Source organism: Schistocerca nitens, chromosome 3 (assembly GCF_023898315.1).
Source record: "Schistocerca nitens isolate TAMUIC-IGC-003100 chromosome 3, iqSchNite1.1, whole genome shotgun sequence".
NCBI classification, from domain to species: Eukaryota; Metazoa; Arthropoda; class Insecta; order Orthoptera; family Acrididae; genus Schistocerca; species Schistocerca nitens.
This window is the reverse complement of record NC_064616.1, coordinates 620748393-620765110: the sequence shown is the minus strand read 5'-3', so window position 1 is coordinate 620765110 and position 16718 is coordinate 620748393. Positions and strand designations below refer to the sequence as shown.

Here is a 16718-nt window from a genome sequence, read left to right as displayed (position 1 = left end):
CACGGTGGATTAGTGTCGATGTCCGGTGTGCCGACCAGCCTGTGTGTGATTTTTGAGGTGGTTTTCCATCTAACTCAGTGAATGTGAGCTGGTTCCCCTTATTCCACCTCAGTTACACTGTGTATGCAATTACTGCACAAACACCGTTTCCACATACACATACACCATGCAAAACATTTGGGATTACACTTGTCTAGCATGAGATGTTCCCGGCAGGAGGGGGGGGGGGGGGCTGCACAATAACCCTGGATTTGGTGTGGGGTGGCGGTTGGGTGGGTGCGTCGACTGCTGTGGCCTGTCGTGGGGTTGTGAACCATTGAGGGCTACAACGGGATGAAGCCTCTCTGTCATTTCTATGTCCCTGGTTTAATACAATACAAATCAGAATCTGAAAAGTTACTCCCGCCATCATGGTCGTCTTCACAGTTGTCATTAGAGTGCATCCTACCTAAGTGTATGGCAATTTTTTATGGTGTCATTGATTAACCTGCCCTTTTCTCAAAACATATCCTCTGTTCTGATGACATGTTCATCAAACTTCTCCCAATGTGCTGCAGTTATAGATGCAAACACATTCTTTGTCACCTCTTGAAGCTTCTCTAGAAATTTCCTGTATTGTATTTTGCTCCCACACATCTTTTAATTTTTGGTCAGGCCATTTCTATGACATTCAGTTCATGTACATATGGATATAATGAGAGAACTGTATGCTCATAACTTTTCATTAATTTTTCAAAGTGCTGTTTCTTTTCATGATTTTTAAACTTTTGAATCATCTCAAACAATTCAAACTTCATTTTTTCAGTGTGTGATGCATTGCTATTTTCCACCAATTAATCATATTAATGTTAAAAGTATATTGTGAGGGTGCTGTTTTATCTTTTTACAGTATGATAAGGGACATTATCAATAATTATGATAATAGTTTTGAGTAGCTTGAGGAGGAATTTTTCCTATACTTAAATCTCAAAATTGGTTGCATTAATCTGTCCATAATAATCTCCAAAGGGTTTTCTGGCTCTGAAAATAAGTTCTGTTCCATTGATACATACACTTTTGGAATATGCGTCAATAAGTCTATTTCTTATGCTGATATTTGTAGTGACACCCATAATATATTTGCTCTGCCACCATTTACCAAGTGTTCAATTATTGTCCATCCATACTTCATCTATTTAAACAATGTGTCTATCCTGGAAACAAAAAGTTCTGATGCTCTTACAGTATTTCACTCAGCAAGCAACAATACTCAGATGCTGACCCAAAATTTTCCTGTTGCTAGCAAGTCTCCTCAGACAATGGGAATTCAGTTCTTTTCGTGTTTGCTGTGAGGAGCTTTGGTTCAGTAGGGACACTTTTCTCTACTTTGTGAAAATGTCTTATAGTGTATTGTATCACATCTCAGTCAGAGTTATCGCAGTGGAAGTTGTGTGTTCTGCAAATCGTGGACTTTTTACCAGAAGTAAAAAGAGAAGATTCACTAACAGAAATTCCCTCTTTGCAAATTTTTGTAATAGCTCTTTATGGCAACATAAATGGGAGCATGTAGACTACCTAGTTTCACCATATATTTAAAATTTCCTGTCGTAGTTTCCTTATCACATGATTTCAGAGTAATCCTTATTATTTCCCTACCCTCAGTGTGAACCATCTTTCCCTCCTTGCGTTCTGAAGACATCATAAAGGTAGAAGATATAATCGTGGTGACTAATGAAACACCAGTCATTGAGGCAAACCATTTTCTTCACACATAGGAAACAACAGCTAAACAGAAAACCACAACAACATGCATATAAATAAGTATAAAATAATGCAAGCAAGGCTAATACAACTGATAACTGTCAGTTGTGGGGTTGCAGGGAGCAAGGGGGACGACTATTACTCTACACCCCACTGCATAATGAACATTTTCCCTATTTCAAAAGAAAACATTAGTGTTGTTCCCTATGATGAGATTATCCTGACCAAAGAGACATTTAAAGTGAGACCCAGACTGAGTATGTGTTGAGAGACAGCTTGCTATATGGTAGCAGTCCCTTATGGTGTAGTATGCATATAATTTTCAACTGTGAACCTAATAAATGATTTTCTATACCGTTTGTTGCCTACCCTGCCTCTTCCTCCTCCTCCTCCTCCTCCTCCTCCTCCTCAAGTGGTGTAAAACCTCATAAGTCAAGCAATGCGTCTACCATTTGGTAACACCCAAACTTGGATTTGTGGCAAGTTGGGTTAAAGGTAAAACTGATAGGAAAAGAGTCTCACCATAATTTGAGATTTGTTGGAGTGAAGGAAACTGTATGCTCGATGATGTGTTTAAGAAGACCTGTGACCAACTGAACCGGAAACATCTACATATTAGCATATAACATCCCCTTTCATTCTCATGACGGTGGGGACAGGCCAAGGCATGGAAATCCAGAGACATCTAAATCATTAATCAACCATCCCAATCTGTAAGCACTGCCTCATGGGGATGGATAGAGATCTGGGTCCCGGGTGCACACATCTTGCTTAATGGTCCCAGCTGTGCTTGATAGGATGTCAGGCATTCTGGGTGCTCCCAATGGCATGCTCATGTCTGTAATGTGTTCAAAAGCTATTCTGATTCTGTGAAAGCAACAAGGATGTGCTTTGTAATGCTGAAGATACAGTTTGCTTGTGAGGTGCAGTAGGTGCACAAAAGGATGCACATGATTGAACAGTTGGTTCCTTATCAATTGTTAATGTGAGGTATTGGGAATTATGTCATGGGTCCCATTGCATCTCATGTAAACATCCCCCACACAAAATTACTTTCACCATTGCTTGAACAGTGCCATGTTGGCAAGTGCGATGCATCGTCTCGTGTGGATATTGACATGCTCCTACCCTGCCATTGACATTCATCAATGAATATCATGACTCATCGGTCCAGGTGATCCTTTCAAATGCTTCAAGCATCGAATAATAGTGCATTTGTGCTCATATTAATTCTTGTGCATGCATGTGGTAGTAGCTTGTGTACATTATAGCAAGGAGTTTGTTTTAGATGTTATGGTTGCTCACTGATTGTTGTTTTTATTCAATGTTAAATTGCCAAGAGAGATGCTATATGATAACCCTTGTCGTAAGGATGTTTTTGCCCATGACATTTGACTCTGGCAGTGATAGTTTCATCTCAATAGAGGCACAACACACTCTTGATATGGTAACGCATGAAAGTCCTACATAACTTTGAATATGGATGTCCTATGCTTTGAGATTAGGGACCTGTCATATAAAGAGAACAAAAAATAATCTGAAGGCTTTGTGTTAAAACGCCAGCGATACTTCAGAAGACTTTTGTTTTAGTCATGTTCCAGGCTTTATCTGCACAAGTGAATCGCTCCATGCAGATATCCAATTACACTTTAATCTTAGTTTTTTCTACTAATATAACTAAGTCCATTTGATATGTACATGCTCTGCTGTTAACAGGACTTATTTACTAATATCTATTAGTAGCGGAAGGTACGTAGTTTAATGGTATCATCATAATATATCTCTTTCAGAACACCCTATTTGAAATTTGGATGATACAACAATTGAAAAGCTCCAAGAGTATTATTGGATCTTGTTCTCCTAAATGGTCAATTTTAATGACCTACGTTTTGCTATTTTATGTGTGGATTATTTCTCACTGCTTCACTTAGTTTTATATGCATTACTTTTGCTGTTATAGCAATTTTGTATTTAACTTCTAGTGCACAGAAGCTCGTCACTTGGCTGCGGCTCATTTTACGGTGTCAGAAACTTGTAGACATGTACTACCAGTCCTGGAGTTACGTCATTAAAACAGGTAAATCAGTCTTTATTATTAGAGCTATTAAAAATATTACATGAAGGGTTTCAGTACTGAGAAGATGATTTACATATACTGTCAGAATGAACTTAATTCTTTAGTCAAAAACTTACAGGATACTGATGTATTCTATTTTCTCAAAGGTATTTGATTGTGCAAATCACAGCATTCTTTGAAGTAAATTAGAATAGACTGGTGTCTCAGAAAACTCAGCGAAATAGTCAGTCATATCTTTGTAATTGGAAACGCAGGCTGCCACTGTGAAATAGTCCTGAGTGGGAAATAATTGCATGTGACGTCCCAGACTGAACATACACAGGGGGAAGAAAAATTCGCACATTTGAACTTCGCAGCACGATTCCTTGCATACTAGCAATACAAAAACTTCTCTCAAAAAGTTTCATTGTGCAGATAATTTGGGCAGTAAATGGATGTTAAAGATTGGTAATCTGGCAACACTGTAGTCACATGCATGTTAACAACCTCTATCAGCATGTAGCACAGTGCTGTGCAGTTGGTGCAGTGGATAGCGTTTTGGGTTAGCATGCAGGAGGTTGAGGGTTCGGTTCTGGGTTGAGGTGTATTGTTTTTATTTGCTAAACGTAGTCTGCATAGTACAGTACCTTTGAATCTTAACCTTCATACAGTGATTACAATGGGTCTTCCACAAAGCATTTGCAGTTAGATACTACAAACACAGAAATGGAAGCACAGTTGTTTTCATTAGTCAGCTTTTGCATGTAATGGACACAAGCTTTTCACACCACTGCATCTACTAAATTCCAAACCTGTTTTGTGTGTACCCTCCCCTAACGGTCCCATTGGTTAGTACCAACTATTATTCTTGCCACATTCAAGTCCATTACTCTTCATTAGGGCCTTACATCACCAGTAGGGCTAAAGCATGCTTTGCAAATAATTTCAGTGAGACCATTGGGGGAGGGTACACAGAACACTGGTTTGGAATCTAGTAGGTGCAGTGACGCGAAACAATTCGCATCCATGATGTGCAAAAGGCTTCTTTAAAAGTTGACAAATGAAAATGATTGTACTTCCACTTCTGTGTTCATAGTATGCTACTGCACTGTGCCACACAGACTACATTTAGAAAATAAAAACAAATACGCTTCAACCCAGAATCGAACACTCGACCTCCAGCATGCTAACTCGCTAGAATGTGAGGAATCAGGCTGTGAAGCCAGAGTGCACAAGTTTTTCTTCACCCTGTATATCCTTATAGTTATTTTAGTTAGCCCATTGTACTTACAAACAATTTATAGTACAACTGCATAATAATCACTTATAAGTGAGTAAATCAGTAAGGCATATAAAAATACAGTAAAACATGTTACATCTTAAATCACTAAAGATTCTAAAAGTTGTTTGATTGTTTCTTGGAGTAATTTAACAAATGAAAACACTGTGTGTTCAGTTGGAATATTGTTTTTGAACCCAAACTGACATTCACTAGGAACATTGTGATTATTATGATCATCCACAATCCTTCTGTGCACAATGTGTTACAAAATGATACCAACAAAGTTGTAGGGGTTGTAGAAGGTTTCTTGAGGGACAAAGTGAGGATAGGAACTAGTGTCCAGAAACATCATCCCACAATGCTACAGAGTGTCAAAGTTATAAGCACTGGTGTTTGCCTCTAGGCCATTCCTTTGGCAGCAAATATGACTTTGTATGCTGACAGACTGTAGGCAGAACATCTTGCAATGTTGTTTGTTGTTCAGTGATCACGAGTGATTGCCATAATTGCCAGTGGAGAAGATGAAGCTAGCTGTTGTGCAGACAGGCCTTGTCTCCTATGACTGTGATGGTCTTTTGCCTCGGTGGCTGACAGTTTCAGACATGGACTTCCATTCACATTTTATTTTCTTCTGAAACCATCTAAAATCTCCAATTTGTTTGGTATATAGGAGAAAGATAAACTGCAGTTGGAAAACATTGTCCAAAACTGTCAGCCACCAAGGCAAAGGAACATTGCATTCATAGGAGACAAGGCCTGTCTGCGCAGCAGCTAGCTCCATCTTTTCCACTGACAATCATGGCAATCAGTCATGATCACTGAATAATAAACAACGTTGTGAGAGGGGTGGTGGCCCAGTGGAAGATTCTGGCACTTGTAATTTCGATGCTCTGTAATATAATTGGATGGCATTTCCTATACTCAGTTTGTTCCTCAAAACACTCTCTACAGTCCTCGAAGTTTGTTGGTATCATTTTGTAACACCTTGTACATATTCTTCTATAATTCTAGAAAGTGCAGTATTGTTAGTAGGGAAATTGAGTGGCAGTTGGAAACGTATATTTTGTTTGCTGATACTTTTATTCAAGTACTCTCTATTGTTTTAGGTTTGTTTCTTCTAAGCATCATTGATCATCACATTTTTGTAAACCTGTGTTTGTGCCATTTAAGTCATTTCCCTTTTCTTTTGCCTTCCAGGATTTGAAGACAGTTTTCAGAGCCTTGATAGGCTGAGCCGGTTCAAATTTGATTTACCAGTTGATTTGGCTGTTCGACAGTTGCAAAACATCAAGGATGCATTCTGAATCAAGACCTTTAATCTATTGAATGAACTTTTTATAATTCTCTCTCTCTCTCTCTCTCTCTCTCTCTCTCTCTCTCTCTCTCTCACACACACACACACACACACACACACACACACACACACGCACCCTTAAAGATATATTTATATAAACAGAGTAATTTCAGTGCGGTAATTTTGCTTGTGTGATGATAATAAAAAAAGATAGCACCTAAAATCAAAGATGTGTACAGAATATTATAAATTTGTCTGAAAAATAACACCTACCAAAACAAGAATGTGATACAGATGTCTCTCTCTCTCTCTCTCTCTCTCTCTATCTATCTATCTCTTCAATTTCTTACAATTTCTTACATTGGATGGTTCATTAGTTAGGAAAAACATTACAAGCACATTATGCCATTTTACCCCAAGAAATCTCTCTTTTTATTCATAAATTGATTAGTATGAATTTTAAAAAGCATTAATCAGACAATGAGGAATTTGGATTATTAGACATTCTAAAGTCATGTCGTTATCAAATGGGACAGCAGTTATATGGATTGCTTGTCAGATGTTGAAAAATATCTGCAAAAACTGATATCATCAGGTTATTGGAAGAGAGTGTAGAAATTTATAAAGCCACTCATTCCCTCCCCCTGTCTCTCATGGCCTCCTCCCTCTGTCTCCCACCCCTTCTCCCCTCTCCCTCTCCCTCTCGCTCTCCCTCCCCTTCTCCCCCTCCTCTCGCTCCCTCTCCCCTCCCTTCTCCTCTCCTCTCCTCTCCTCTCCTCTCCTCTCCTCTCCTCTCCTCTCCTCTCCTCTCCTCTCCTCTCCTCTCCTCTCCGTCCCTCTCCCTCCCCACCCACCAAGATTCATAAGGCACATTTTTTCTAGTGTTTCTACAGATATTTGAAATTTCATTTCTGTGAAGTGTAGCTGGAGTCAACTCAAGCAATTGTTACTCATCACATCGTTCATATGACACCCGGTATCAGTGGAAAACAGGGGTTTGTTTCCCATGACAAAGAAAATTATTTTTAAAGTGGAATTTTATGTGCCCATTTTACAGAGCAGTCTCAAATTAGTCTAAGGCAATATTTGTTTTATTGACAGTAAAAAAACTAAGAATAACCAATACAGCAACAGCACCACTCTGGCCCATACTGACTGCTACTATCATGCAACAGCTCTGCTTAATCATTGCTGAAGTACTGATTATTCTTCATGTTTTACTGTATCTGTTAATGCATGCTGATAAAACAAATATCACAATGGTCTCATTTGAGACTGCTCTGTCAAATGCACAGGAAAAATTGCACTTTCAAAATGTGCTGAGCAGTATTTGTTTGGGCTGACTCCTGCTACATGTTGGGGAGAAAAAAATAATATAAACACACACACACGCGCGCACACACACACACACACACACACACACACACACACACACACACACACACACAGTCAAAACCGTGTTCCTCACATGTGGATTTTGGAAACGTCTGCTCTGTCATTATTTTTTATATAAAATTTGGAAAAAGATTGTTTGTGATCAGTGGGTGGTTTCACATATTAAATACTTTCCGTCATTTATTTCTCACCCTTTTGAAATACATATTGAACTGATTGCGGATTAATGTTTGAGAAAAATATTCCTCGTGTTTGTGTTGGTGCATCTATTTTTTTATTTGTATTTAAAATTTTATAGAAACAAGGAAAGAGTCGCAGTACCTGTAGTATATTAATAAGTGACATATACAGAATATATATTAAACTTGTATATAGGTAAACATACACTCATATTGTACATATTGTCATGTATTTCTGCACATACTACTAACTGATTTGCGAGAATGAAATTAAAAAAAAAAAAATAGTGTTAAGTATTTTATCAGAAAATGCCTAGAGCAAGTTTAACATAAATTTGAAAGTGTGGGATTATGAGTTTGATAGTTAGACTGAGCAAGCAAAATTAGTCACAGAGGACTGAAATATTTCTAAACAGAAATTACTAAATAATGAACAATTTTGAGCTTTTACCAGTAAATCTCACCAGTATGCATGTGTATTAAGAGGTCTGTGAGTAGAAAAAAACATGGTGGTGCATAAAAATCGTGCAATGAGTAGATGCCTCTCATTCATGCAGTGAAGAGTATTTTTATCATTTAAGATAAAAGAATGAAATTATGCAACAACCACTAACTGTAGTCATTAATTTTATGTAGTGGATGAGCAAAAGATGTCCAAGATTTGTTTTCAGTCTAACCCACAATCTTCAAAGGGTGATTGCGCAGTAAAGCTGTTGATCTTAGATTAACACAAAAAAATTAGCTCAGATCAAAATGAACCTGGAAATCTGTATTGTATAAATGTTGTTTGCAGATTATGTTGCCATGAACTGGGATCAACTTTGACTATCAGAATTGTGCAGTTCAAGTCAGTTTCAAATGTAAATCATCAATTCACAACGTTATGACATTACAAAAGAAAGGATTTTATTTCAAACAAAAGGTGAAAATTAGTAAGTAATAAAGAAGTTGTTGTTGACACAAAAATGGCAAATAAACATGTGAATACTCAACTCCCACACTACCAAACTTTAAAATAATTTTTCTGAACTGTAGGGTTGGGTTAAGGAAATTATTTGCAATCTTAGTAATGAGTTCAGATAACAATTGCTCTCATAAGAATTCTTGTAGGTGACATGTAATCAATATGAAAAAGTTTTAAGTAGACACTTAATGGGAGAGTAAGAAAGAGAATTTTCAATTTTAGTTGTGAACAGTAAGTATATGGAGTTCAACAGTAAGCAGTAAGTATGGAATGTCAATCATGCTCTCTGTACTGAAAGAGCAGTAAGTACATGCTGCATGTTAAATTCTATGCAGGCCATGTTAACAGAAGGGCATGAAGTTAACTACCAAACACCCACAGCTGTGTGAAGCAGCAACACACACCTTGATGTACTGAAATAGTGTGTACTTTTAGGTCACTCTGTGATAACACCTTTCTCATGCAAAAAGCAGAGAATGTAAATTTATACTTCTGCTGCTCTCTGCACAGATACTTTCATTAATGTTAAATAACAATGGCTTCAAAACCTGCAAACTGTTGAAAGTTTCCTCTCTGCAGAGAGCTTTCTAAATCTGTGACCAACGAGCTGTGATATGTGTTGTGTTTATCATATAGATAAGAATAAATATTTTTTGTCTTGTGCAACTGAATGTTTATTATTGATGTTGAAAATAATAATAAATGTGAAGTTTCAAATGCTAGATTATGTTTATTCTTATGTACATGATAAATGCAATACAGATAGCAACTGTGGAGAATAACTGCAAATATTAACAGTATAAATGTGTGTGTTTTTATCATGCTCACCAAGTAGATGAAAGCTTGGTGTAACACCATGGTCAACAACAGTTTATGTTCAAATCAGCCACCCACCTAACAACAAGCACCAACTATCAGCAGCCAAATGATGTGTTCCATATGCTACTGGTCATAAAAATAATTGTGAGAACACTATGTTTTGGAACCATACTCCCTGAATATGCCGCTTGCTGATATCCCAGCATTTTGGTCCACTGTGCTGGGCGTAATTGTGTATGCAAGAAAGGTAAATGCAGGGAATTATGTTGTTCCTTTTTGTTTCTTTACACGTATCTGACTATTTCAGTATGTCTGCTGAGGAAGCGACCGAGTTCAGATGACCTCCACATGACTTGTGTGAAAGAGGAGATCCGATCTTGGAATTAAATGACAAACAGTTTAAACTGATGTTTCACTAAGACAAAAATACAATGCAAGAACATAACCTTTTAATTTTTTTCTTTTCTTTCTGTCATCACAACACATTTTTAAAATTTTCCATTTACAATTTGTACTCACGTTTTGTGAATTAATGCCAACAACAACTTCTTTCCATGAATTTTCGTTCTTGATCGTAGTTGCATTATCAGTTCTACACACACACACACACACACACACACACACACACACACACACACACAGGCCCAAAATGATTTCCAGCAATAAGTCTTAAATTTTCTTCATATTTACAACACAAAACCTTCAGTAAAAACATCATGTATCTATGATATAAGATTAATCACTGTGGTCGAAGTGCAATGATCATGTCGAAGTGTTTTGTGCTGATTTAGATCATCACTGAACCTCATTCATTTGATCTAAATTTAGTGTCACACAACATAGCAAATTCATGAACTAGGTTCATTTTCTGAACTATGGTCAAAATTGATCTCCAGTCGGTCAAGGTTATACTATTGGCTCAAAATGCAGGGTTGTCTTTGTTTATAGCTAGTTTGTTTTGGAGTAAATTACCACTCGTATCGTAATAATTTTTAATGAACAGAATGTATTGTGACTTGTTCAACTAAAGGTCATTTTCATTTGCTGTAAGACATGTTGGTGTAATCACTAAATTATTGCTGTTGTTTATTTCAAGCATCATATTGCTACAGACTGTGACATGACAGACATCTATATGAAAGTATTTCTGTTATCAGCTTTTAAACTGTATCAGGCATGTAGCTGAATGAATGAAAGAAGGAAGTTTCAACTGCATCACTTAATTTTTCAATATAAGAATGCAAGCAATTGTTACAATAATGAAAAGTACTGAGTGAATCCAAACATCCAATTTTGTGCTATCAGTGTGTGTGTGGTGGTGGAGGGGTGGGGGGTTGGCAGGCAGGCGCACACATGCGTATAGATTTAAAAATTTCTGCTTTGAAAAAGGAGTGTTTGAATGCCTAAGCAGGGAGTCTTCTGTACTTTCTGTGTGCGTATCTACCTCATGAATCATCATCTTACATGTGAGTGGTCAAATATCCCTTGGATTATCACTTAATATGAAAATGACATACAAATTCAAATAGAATTACCACAATAAATACAGAAATTGAAACTAATAAAGCTGTATAAATTTAGAAACATTAGACACCCTGAAGAAGGATTATTTAGATAAACAATTGCGTCTCGTGTTAATGCAAAAAAAAAACTTCAACAAAATATGGACTTGATCTGTTAACATACTATATCATCATTTCAGAAATGAGAAATTAATAGAAGTAGATTATGTTGAGTGAGTTACATGATAATGTGAATGTCACTGCTGATGTGAACCTTCCCTGTTTGATTGTATGTTACACAGTAAATTACACTATGTCAACTCTGATCACTATGATGTTAAAGAAAATGTGGAAACTGTGTTAAAAACTGCTACTAAGACACAGTTTTATGATCAGCCCACACTCATCATGTGATCATATACAACTCAGTGAAAACTACAGTGCTTTAATAGATTATGTTTTCATAATAGAGAGTTGCAAACTGAATAACTACAGCTATCATATTTATTTCCACCATATATGACCTTGTTTAAAGTTAAATTATCTAGATGGGTTTAATTCAGTATTATCCTGTTGACTAGGTTTGACCTACATCTAACTAGCCTGTGTTCAACTGAAATGCTGAACTCCTTAAGGCAGACACATCACTAGGAATTAACTTTTTACTTAATAAAATACAGAATGAATCACTCATTTGTCAGCAGTTTGTATACTGCAATGAAACATCCAGGCAGATTAATACTTTGTGCTATATCAGGACTCAAACATTTTCTTTCATGGGAAATGCTGTAACTAACTGAGGTACCAACATTCACCTCACAATCTGAATCAGAATTGCAATGTACCAATATCACATTTCCATTGTAGTTCATCTACAGCATTATCTCTACTGTAGAGGAAATATTCATTCTAGGAACAACACTTAGGCTATAGTTCAGACATTCTCTCAGCTGGGCTAGGACTGTGAAGTATGCAATGGTATCACTGTGGAGTCAAGGAAGTACGAGAGACAAGACCACACCACATGGGGATTCATAGGAGATGGCATAATTCCTGTGGTGTCTGTGCATGTTAAGTATTGCCACTGTTCCTCCAAAAGATCTGCAACTTGAAACAAACTCCCTGTCTCTGTTGTGTTGTCATCTCATTGCCCCAGCTCCTTCTGAGGGTGTCAGCATGGCTCTGACAGCAAGCATCATTCAGCGTATGTAGGGCAGCAAGCTGACCTCTCCTCACTGCTCCCCGTGTGGACGTCAGCAGGAGCAGTCCATTGTCCGAGACATGTAGCAGATGTGACTGTTTGGGCAGTCTTCATCAGTGCCTTGGTAACTGCTGCAGCATCTCAGCAACATGTGAGACGTTGCCGAGTACTGCAGGCAGCAAGGCAAGCAGCGTCAGCAGCTCACCACCAGTGACAGCAACTGGTGTTGCCAGGAGCAAAGTAGGATCATTGTGGTCAGTAATGGTACAGACTGAAGCTATCACCTGATCTATGAGCCAAGCCAATATATGTCCTATCAGTGAGAGCATTTTCCATGAAAGGCAAGGCTCAAGGTAGATCACTGGTTGAAAGCACGGTTTTAGTCTGTCATAAAGTTTCACTGTGGTCACTTATTTTTAATTTTGTTTGATTCTTTACAAGGTTGTTTTCTGTTTGGTCATTTCTTTTAAATTTCATAAAGGAAAGAAAAAAATTGTGAAATAGGGATTCAAATGTTGGACATCAAATGTAATGGAACTTAGCCAAATTATAGAATATATGTGCACATTATAGGCAAAACAAGAAAGCATGTTTCAGTGAACAAATCAGTTTGGTATAGTAGAAGTAGAGCTTCTGTGAAATGTGTTGCAACACATACTGTTAATGTTGGCTTCTGTGATGGTTACATCAAGAGATGAATTCTATTTTGTTAAAAAAAATTATAAGTCTGTAGGATGAGCCCAACATTGTCAAGAATTGTTATCTTATAGAATGAAATATCCATGTTGTGCATAAACAGAAAAACATTTATAAACAGCAAGGATGCCGTCTCTAGAGATCTTTGTAGTTATAAATAATCATGTCCCTGATGTAATCCCAATGTGACATGTTGCTTGGAAGTAGGGAATCTTATGTGGATTACGTTAACTAACATACAGTTGTAAAACTGGTGGTCATTAACAATACTTATAGTTACGACTGTGGCCAATGACCTAGATTCAAAACTTGCATTGATGTGCGCATGTCCCCCCACCCCCTCCAATCACCACACACAGTTAAAAGCATGTTCCTCACTTGTGGATTTTGGAAACTTCTGCTTGATCACTATTTTTTGATATAAAATATGGAAAAAGATTGTTTATGATCAGTGGGTGGTATCAAATATTAAATACTTTTCCTCATTTATTTCTCACTCTTTGTAACAATGATTGTTATAATTGTGGATTAATGTTTAAGAGGAGTATTCCTCAAGTTTGTGTCAGTGCGTCTATTTTTTTATTTGTATTTAAAATTTTATAATAACAAAGAAAGAGTCGCAGTACCTGTAGCATATTAATAAGTGACGTGCAGAATATATATTAAATTTGTACATAGGGAAAGATAAACTCATATTGTACATATTATCATATATTTCTGCACATACTACTAAGTGATTTGCAAGAATTAAATTTAAAAAATGGTGTATTTTAGTAGAAAATGGCTAGAGCAAGTTCAACACAAATTTTAAAGTGTGGGGTTATCACTTTAATAGTTAGGCTAAGCAAGCAAAACTAGTCAAAGAGGACTGAAATATTTCTGAACAAAAACTACTAAATAAACAATTTTGAGCTTTTATCAGCATATCTCACCAGTCTGTATAAATATTGAGAGGCCTGTGAGTAGAAAAAAAATGGTTGTGCATAAAAAACATTCAATGAGTAGATGTATTGCATTCATACAATGAAGATTTTTGTATCATTTGAGATAAAAGAATGAAATTATGTACCAACCAGTAACTGTAGTCATTAATTTTATGTAGTGGATTTGTAATTCCAAGATTTGTTTTCAGTCTAACCCATGTCCTCCAAGCGGTGATTGTGTAAAGCAGCTAACCTTAGATTAGCACCAAAAAATTGCTCAGATCAAACTGAAATTGGAAATCCATAATGTATTAGTGTTAATTCCAGATTATGTTGCTATGAACTAGGATCAGCTTTCATTAGCAAGTTTGTGCAGATCAAGTCAGTTTCAAATGCAGATCATCAATTCACAACCTTTTGTTTTAAACAGAATATGAAAAGAAGTAAGCAACAAAGAAGTTGTTGTTGACACAAAAAATGGTAAGTAAACCTATGAATACTCTACTCCTCCACTGCCAAACTTCAAAATAATTTTTTCCAAACTGTATGCTGGGTTAAGGAATTATTGACAATCTAAGTGATGGCTTCAGATAACAGTTAAGCATCCTTTTTTCAAAACTCAGTATGTTTTTGCAAAAAATTTCAAAATTGAGTTAGGTGTGGTAGTGGCATAATTTTGACATTTCACATAAACCCCTGACCCAAGTTTTAGCAAACGTCGACTACTACTGTGTGTATGAGCACTCCATACCACCAATTTTTAGCAAAACACAATATATGCATTCTTACAGTTACAACAAAAGTTGACAAATACAGTATAATTACTCTCTCATATCTCCATTATCTTTCCGCAGCAAATACGCCGGTTGCTTTAGGTAACATTACTCATTGTTGCAACAATATTTTCTGGTGAGTGTAGTGTTACAAGCAGACTTCATGGTCGTCGGAACACCTGCAGCTTACTTTTAGACAATTATTCACTTGACTCTCATGTGTACATCTACAAAGAAGTAGTGCAAGTGGAAGGAGAATGGATGATGATTCTTGTGATTCAGAAAACAGTATACAGTTCAAAGAATGTATCGATGGGAGAAAACTGTGATTCAATAAGATCTTACATCAACCTGTAATGCAAAGCAGAAAGTTTAAAAACGAACCTATCATTAAATGCAGTTATGAACTTGAAGTTTTGTCTTCAAAAGCTGAAAGGACTGAAAGAATGCAAAGCCGCTGAACGCTGCCATCAAGATATTTCCCTCTTTCATCATCATGTGACGACATTAAATAAAATTGATCAAGATAAGTTTCCAGTACACTTTCGTAATATTTATTCGCCTCAGCACAGCATACTGGACACCCAGAATGCAAAATGGGAAGAAAGCAGTGGCAGTGAAGTATACATTAGATCAAGGAATGGTGAAGTAGTGCCTGTTTGTGCTGCCACTTTTGAAGTAGCATCTAGCATGTCAAAGGATGGGTTATTCTATCTAGCAAACAGGTTCCATGAACAAGGGAGGTTGCCAATGGAAAGGAGAGGAGGTGACTATTGACATTAAGAATGATATAAAAATATGTAAATACAGAGAGAGCCACCATGGAAGGGGGAAGTCTACGAGAGATTGTCTTACAGTCAATTGATTTCACAGCCAATAAAATATTCAAGAGATGCTGTGAAGAAAGAAAAAATTTAGGACTCAAGCAATGCTCCTTATCAAAATACGAGGATATATTTTACAAAAATATCAATCTGTCATTCAGGGCACCTCATACAGATACCTGCTGCACTTGTAAGGTTGGTTTAATGGAAATAAAAGCAGAAATATGTCTGCAGAACCTATGAACTAGACACAGATTACATAAAATTTGTGCAAAGCAATTTTACGATATAATGAAGGAAGATAGCCTTACTGTCTTTAATATATATATATATATATATATATATATATTGACTGACAGTTTTGGAGTAGGCTGATTTTGCTGCATGTAAATATATATATATATATATATATATATATATATATATATATATATATATATATATATATTCAGCAAAATCAGCCTACTCCAAAACTGTCAGTCAATGAGGTTTTCTATGCTAGGCAAGTATATTTGTTTAATCTGTACGTCATGATCTGTACTATGGAGTGAAAAAGGAAAGCATCATTTTGTATAACTAGTTGGAGACAGAATTTTCGAGAGAATGCAATCAATATGCTTCAGATTTGTTGGACTTTCTTTCTGACTTAGATAAAGAGAAACAACCAAATGACAGCACCAATACTATGCATCTATTCTCAGATTCATGCAACAGCCAAAACAAAAACAGTTTATGAAGGTGATGCTTGCAGCATTTTCAGAAAAGAATACAAAATTCAATAATGTTAGTCACTTCTCCCCTGTTCTTGGCCATAGCTACATTCCTCTACATTCATCCAGACTGAGTGTTTGGGAGAACTGGGAAGTCTTAACAGAAGAAAAGAAAGCATTTTGTCACCTAAAGAATATTACAATATTTTAGAAGAGCATGGTACTCGCAAAGTTTTAAACACAGACTGGACTGTTAAAAATTGAAAAGGTAATGCACAGAAAGTACTAAACTCTAAGCTACCATTCAAAATGAACAGTCAGCATGTCATCTTGTACAAGTATCCAAAGAATATTGTTAAT

General features: G+C 36.6%; 1 protein-coding gene across 2 annotated transcripts in view; it reads left to right on the top strand.

Annotated features, from left to right (window-relative positions):
• Positions 1 to 14148, top strand: part of LOC126248560 (RUN domain-containing protein 1-like) — a 177681-nt gene extending 163533 nt beyond the window's left edge. The window contains exons 11-12 of one of the 2 annotated variants that reach the window (XM_049949650.1): positions 3723 to 3817; positions 6276 to 14148. In XM_049949650.1, the coding sequence (XP_049805607.1) occupies positions 3723 to 3812 (90 nt within the window). In that variant the 3' untranslated portion in view covers positions 3813 to 3817; positions 6276 to 14148. The remainder of the gene's footprint in view (positions 1 to 3722; positions 3818 to 6275) is intronic. The other variant, XM_049949649.1, reaches the window with a different exon arrangement.
• The last annotated feature ends 2570 nt before the right edge of the window (positions 14149 to 16718 follow it).